The sequence below is a fragment of the Amborella trichopoda genome, chromosome 12 (genome assembly GCF_054954075.1).
Source record: "Amborella trichopoda isolate Santa Cruz 75 chromosome 12, AtrichopodaSantaCruz75HAP2 v2.0, whole genome shotgun sequence".
Lineage (NCBI taxonomy): Eukaryota > Viridiplantae > Streptophyta > Magnoliopsida > Amborellales > Amborellaceae > Amborella > Amborella trichopoda.
The window spans coordinates 6,413,323-6,419,322 of NC_142347.1; the positions used below are offsets into that span (position 1 = coordinate 6,413,323).

At 36.7% G+C, this 6,000-nt stretch overlaps 1 protein-coding gene and 1 long non-coding RNA gene across 11 annotated transcripts in view; both read left to right on the forward strand.

The window, feature by feature from the left end:
• The window catches only part of EMB1967 (Forkhead-associated (FHA) domain-containing protein), a 51,002-nt gene extending 50,554 nt beyond the window's left edge, over positions 1-448 (forward strand). For all 10 annotated transcript variants that reach the window (XR_016045214.1, XR_016045213.1, XR_016045212.1 and 7 more), the window contains one exon: positions 115-448. Coding sequence is in view for 4 of the 10 variants with exons in the window: in XM_088852755.1 (XP_088708881.1) it covers positions 115-234 (120 nt within the window). In the remaining 6 variants the exon portion in view is untranslated. The remainder of the gene's footprint in view (positions 1-114) is intronic.
• A 680-nt stretch (positions 449-1,128) lies between these two features.
• Positions 1,129-2,021, forward strand: LOC148779403 (uncharacterized). Its single transcript, XR_016045218.1, has 2 exons — positions 1,129-1,551; positions 1,658-2,021. It is a non-coding gene; the product is annotated as an uncharacterized LOC148779403 (long non-coding RNA).
• The last annotated feature ends 3,979 nt before the right edge of the window (positions 2,022-6,000 follow it).

Sequence of the window (6,000 nt, forward strand, 5' to 3'; positions counted from 1 at the left end):
ATGCATGACTAGATGTCCTGTGCATTATGAGCAATGTGATATGTTAACTGGATAAGAGTTGTATGTGTCCTGTATATGGGCACAATGTAATACATTAACTTGATGGTGTTGCAGATAAGGGGCATGAGGTTCATTTTTGAGGTGAATCAGAGTCTGGTGAAACAGTATGTTGCAGACATGGTTAAGAAGAGTCAAGAAAATTGTGTTGATGAGGGTGAGAGAAGACCTTCATGACACAACTTTAATTGATGAATTTATGGGAAACGAAGAACCCATGCTCACAATCCACATAGAAACTCCACTGTACATGTGCTTCTTTTGTTCCTGACTGTATGTTACAAACCCTGAATTTGTAATACAGACAACCTTGGTCAAATAATACTGTATAACAGCGGATTGATGTGCACTCACTTTAAATGCATGTATTGGTTTGATGTCGAATATCAAATCCTGTTTATGTGTCTGCATGTATGCTAAGTTTTGAGGTTGTATTTATTATTCATTGTTCCTTAGGAGCAGTGTATGGATTAAGTTGCGTTATAGCTTGTGTGATAATTGCATGAATATAGGGAGCTTGCATCTAATCGAAGTGTTGTCTGGCGCTTTTGTTATTTTGAGATATTTGCAAAGAGAAGGAATGGCTGAAAATTGATGGGAATAGGAAATTATGTCATGGTTCTCGTAGCATACTGTTAAGTATCTTACTATTTACGGGGACCATGCTGCCAGTTCTGCCAATCTTTGCTTGAGCTACCATTGCTGCAAGCCATGGCAGTTTGGTTGCTCTAGAGGAGAGTTCTATGAAGCTAAACCTTAGAGGATGTTCATGGGGTAATCCAGCACTAGCAGTGTGAGTGGATTCTTAGAGATGAAGAAGGTAAGAAGCTTTAAAACTATTTCGGGTCCACTACGAATATGTGGCTCTACGATAGTGGAGGCTTTTGCATTGCATACATGTCTGGATCTGTTCTTTCCATTTAAGAAGTCAATTAATTGTAGAAGGGGATTGTCTCAATGTCATAAGATGGACTGTAAAGAAATCTTTATTCTGTGGAGGTTGGTTATGACTTTTGGGGGATTCTTTAATGTTTGATACATAAAATTTTTTATTTTTGTGCACATTCTTAGGGGAGCTTATCAAGAGGCTGATAGCTTTGCCAATGAAGGTGTTAAGAGGACCAGATGCTGTCTTGACATCTCTTGACCTTTGTTTTTGGTTTTGAGCCCTTGTATTTCTATTTCAGCGGTGAAATTTCTGTTTATTATAGAAAAGAACAATAGTTTATTATAATTTTTTTATCATGAACAAAAATTTCATTGCTGAAATGTAAGTACGAAGGCTAAAAAACCAATAGTTCTTAAACATCATTAACCAGCAGAGTCTTGGCCTGTTGGTAGATGGTTGCCACCTTCTGAGCAGATGCTTTAAATGGAATTTTGATGGGAGTTCTCAAGGAAATCCTGGACCGGCTCGTATTGGTGTACATCTAATGGACTCGGAGTGAGTGATGATCTTCACTTAGGCCTTGTTGTTCTACAATTGCTAACCAGGTAGAGTTGAGATATTTATGGCAGGGCATATTACTTTGTAGAAATAGAGTACTTAATGATCATATTACTGTTGAAGGAGACATGCTCAATGTCGTAAATGGTGCAGGAAAGAGCAAAGGACTCCTTGGATACTTAAATTTTGGTGGAATCAAGATTATGGACTGCTGTTTGTCTCTCTATGTCCCTTTTCAGCACGTGTGTGGATGCAAATTCCGAGCTAATTGCCTCGGAGAGGTGTGGAGCTCCCTTCTTTAATTTCTGTTGATGGATTATTTGCTGATGTTTAATTCGTTGTAATCCTTTTGTTTGTCAAAAAAAGAAAAAGGTTTATATAACCTGTCGGCTGTTGACAACGGATGAATGATATCAAATATAGCACACTGAATCCTAGTTATGCATACCCAAAAATGAAAATACTGGGTAAAGCATGAGAGCACGTTGTTGCCAAAAAAATGAAAACTTTAATTGCATAACATGGCATGTAGAAGAAAAGTATTTTGGTTAGGTGTATATGCTTTTTGGAATGGGGTTTCAGCATTGCAAATATGAGCATTTGCGATGGGGTTTGAGAAAGCAAATATTTTGTTAGGGGTTTGGGAGTCCCCAGACAAATCATCTTATAAGGAAAATGGCTTGATAGGGCTGTAGCCCTATCAAAATAAGTAAAGCCTTACCTTAAAAAACTCACTGAAAATTGCAGTTCTTGCGTTAGAAAATCCTTAAATCGATCATCTCGACTTTGACCATTATAGTTGTGAAAAAAATTAGGATTTTAAGTTCTAAAAATAGTGTATATCTAGACCGTCTATTTCATCCTAAATATAAGTGTTTATAGATCCGTAAGATCTGTACTTTTAGAGCTCATAGTTAGCATTGGAAATTGATTTTAGAGTTGTCATGAAGATTTCTGATGCCCAAAGTGTTTTATGGACGAGGATTTGAGGTGAGGTTTTACTCAATTTTTATAAAGCCTAGGTCCGACACAAATGGCATACATTACGTAAAATAATGTTAAAACGTTATTTCCAAAAAGTGGTCTACTGTTACTCTCTCTCTCTCTCTCTCTTTTTCTTTTCAACACACAATAGCACGTTGTTGGGCTTTTTTTTTTTCTCATTCTTTTTACAGGAAATTGATGTCTTTTCTGTTTTCGTTTTTGTTTTTGTTTTTGTTTTTGTTTTTTTTTTTTCTTTTGTGAGTAATTAGATAAATTTTTCTTTTTTTTTCTTCCTGAATATAAATTTGGGACCTAGTAGGATTGGAAGTCTAGGTCTCACGTCCTAGCACCTTCCCCACCTTGGCCTAAAGGCGAGTCCTGCAATTTGAAAACTTCGTAATTTGTATGATGCCTGCAATGGACAAAAGGGTGTGTTTATGCACTTGCTGATGGGGTATCGGATCCTGTCCCGTTTGTGAAAAGGTCACACCATATTTGGTGGAGCTTATCACCCTAAGAACAAAAAGATGCCTGTGTTAGTAATGCTCACAAAAGTTGGATCTCGGGTGAGCTAGATACTATGCATGAGTATGGTATTGGTTGAGCATAGGTAACCATTCCATCTTAAACGAAAGGCACTCTTAAGGTCCTGTTTGGTAACTAAGAAAATTGGAGAAAGTGAGATGTTTTCTTCGGTACCCATTTTCCCTTGTTTGGAAATGGGAAACAGTGTGTAAATTTGGTGCCCTGTATTTTCTCGCTTTTCCCCAATTTTAGGAAAAGATGCAACACACCCAGTGGTGTGCGCTACCGATTTCTCAGAAAAATTGGGAAATTGTGCTATTCCCCTCATCCACCTTTCATTTCTCTAACCTCATGTTCTCTCTCCCCTCTCAATCTCGCTTTGCTTAAGCTCTAGCCCAAGCTTTCTCTGGTTTCACAGACATGTTACGACATGAGGGTTCTTAGCTTCTAGCCAAAGGTTTCTACTTCCTCATTTTTCTGAGGCTTCCAATTTCTTATGGAATCTTTAGGAAAACAACTTTCTCAGTTACCAAAGAACTAAAAGTGAAAAACATTTCATTTCTCACACCGTCTGTTAAAAGAGTATGGTTTATAGATTTGGGCAAGATTTCTATACTTCTCCTACTATATAAAACATATATATTTCCACCTATCCAACTGTCCATTCTGAAGGGATGGTTGAGATGGTCTTAATCATAATGTCACGCCTCTATACTATTTTATTTTTAATTTTTTTCTATAAAAAATTTTGATTCCAAATTATGGGCATCCACTTCTCTTTGAAAGTCGCACTTGTGAAAAATATAAAAAATATTGTAAACTAAAATGACCAACATGTCCCTAAAAGTTTTAGGGGCATTTTGGTTATTGTATTTTATCAAAAATATTTATTTAATATGTTTTTTAGGTGCGTCCGATTGAGATAATGACACGTACCAAATTTTATATTCATATAATTTGTAGAAAACAAATAAAAAATAAAATACTTTGAGGCATTAGATCTAGATCAAATGATCAGTGACTCACTTGATCTAAATTGGATGGCTGGATGGGGGTAGTATATATCTTACACATGGGGAAATATGAAAGCCTTTCCCTATAGATTTGGTTATTTCCTCATAACAACGCGACTTGAATTATGAGCAGGCTGTGTTATTTACCAAAAAGGGAAGTTTTTCATTTTTGAATATTCTCTAACAATGAACAATGGGCCGGGCGGCTTGGCCCAACCCGGCCACCTGGACCAGCCCTATAAAAGTAGGGCCCGGGCTATGAACTGTGGCCCAAGGGCTGGGTTAGGGCCAGTGCCAGCTCCACTAGGCCTGGCCCGGCCCTCTCTTTTTCTTTTTTTCTTGTATTTTGTTTTCATTAAGTTTTGGCCCTACTTGGCCTGGCCATGGTCCTGTTAAGACCGGGCCGAGCCTGGGCTAGCCCTACGGGGACAAGACTGGGATTGGGCCACGGTTGGTCCAGCCCGTTCCACCCTTAGTAATGATGGTTGCATGTAGGGGTGTCCAATGGCGCGTACTTTTCGCCAAGAGAATGTGTAGCCTCATCTAATAAATTCCAAAACATACTATGATCCCAAAGGAGTATACTGTCCATTTACTCCATCAGAAAAACATCAGGATTAATTTTAGAGAAAAATTACATACATATCCGTTATACTTTACGTTATTACGGTTACACAAAATAGTTTCCGTTATTACTCATCTGTCTGTTTTTTATCTTCCAATAACGCTTTTTTTTTAAAAAAACGACAACTTTGCCCTTTTTTGGATGTTCAACATCTGAATTTTTGCAATTTTCGGATGTTCAACATCCGAAAATAGCCGCAGCTCCAACAGTGATTTTTCTTATTTTCGAATGTTCAATATCCGAATTTCTAAGATTTTCGGATGTTGAACATCCGAAATTTTTTGCCCCAACATTTCGTACCAACAGGCGGAAACTTATTTATTTTTATTTTTATAAAGTTGAGAAAATCATTGAAGCATCATACCCCATTTACTATCCCTTAATACAGTAACTCACAAAGTTGAAGAGATTGACTCACTATTTGGAATTGATTGGTACTGTTTTTACTCTTTCTTTTTACGGTTGATTAATTGAAGTTTATTATCTGTTATTTTTTAGGATATTTTTTTTTGTTAATAATATTTGTTGTGTACTTTTTATTAATAAAATGAATTTGTTTAATATTGATGAAAGTTATTTGTTTTATATAATTATTTGTTGTTTGTATCGTGTTGATACATTGTATTCCTTGTTTTGGCTAAATAATTGTTAAACTTGTTTGTTTGGATTAAAATTTGTTGTTTATTTTGTGTTTATGTGAGTATTTATTGTTTTCTGTTGTTTAATGTTTATTACTCACAATTTTGGTACTACACTATTTCAATCCATTATGTAATATTCAGATTTTGTAGACACCTTATTTTAAATCTGGCAAATTCTGTGGTTTCCTGAACACTTAGGATCACACTTAATCTAGTAAACCCATTTTTTGGATAAGTACGTGTAGGTTATGTGAGTATATCCTCCTCAGTGGATTTTCACCCTTATCTTTTCGTGGTCATTTGGAAGGATGGAGAGAGACAAAACCCTAGGAGAGAGGAGATAGATATAAAAAATCTGAGAGACCAAAACCCTAGGAGAGAGAACATATGGAGATTAGAGTGAAAAAACTAGAGAGAGAGAGTTACACGAGAGAAGAAAAAACCCTAAAAACTGCTTCAGGAACCTAAGCTTCCTAAGAGAAAACCTAAATTTGGGAAAACCTAGACCTAGGGCACAATCACCCTAGATCTACCCTTAGGGCACAACCGCCATTCTTCTACTAGAGACTTGCTGGTAAATATCTGACTCAGAGAGACAAAAGAGGACCGTTTCTAATGCAGGCGAGCCCTAGAAGGCTCGGGAGTCTTGGCCATCCGGCTTGATTCGGTATCAATTCTTTCTTTTTTTATTCTTCTTTTATTGTTTTA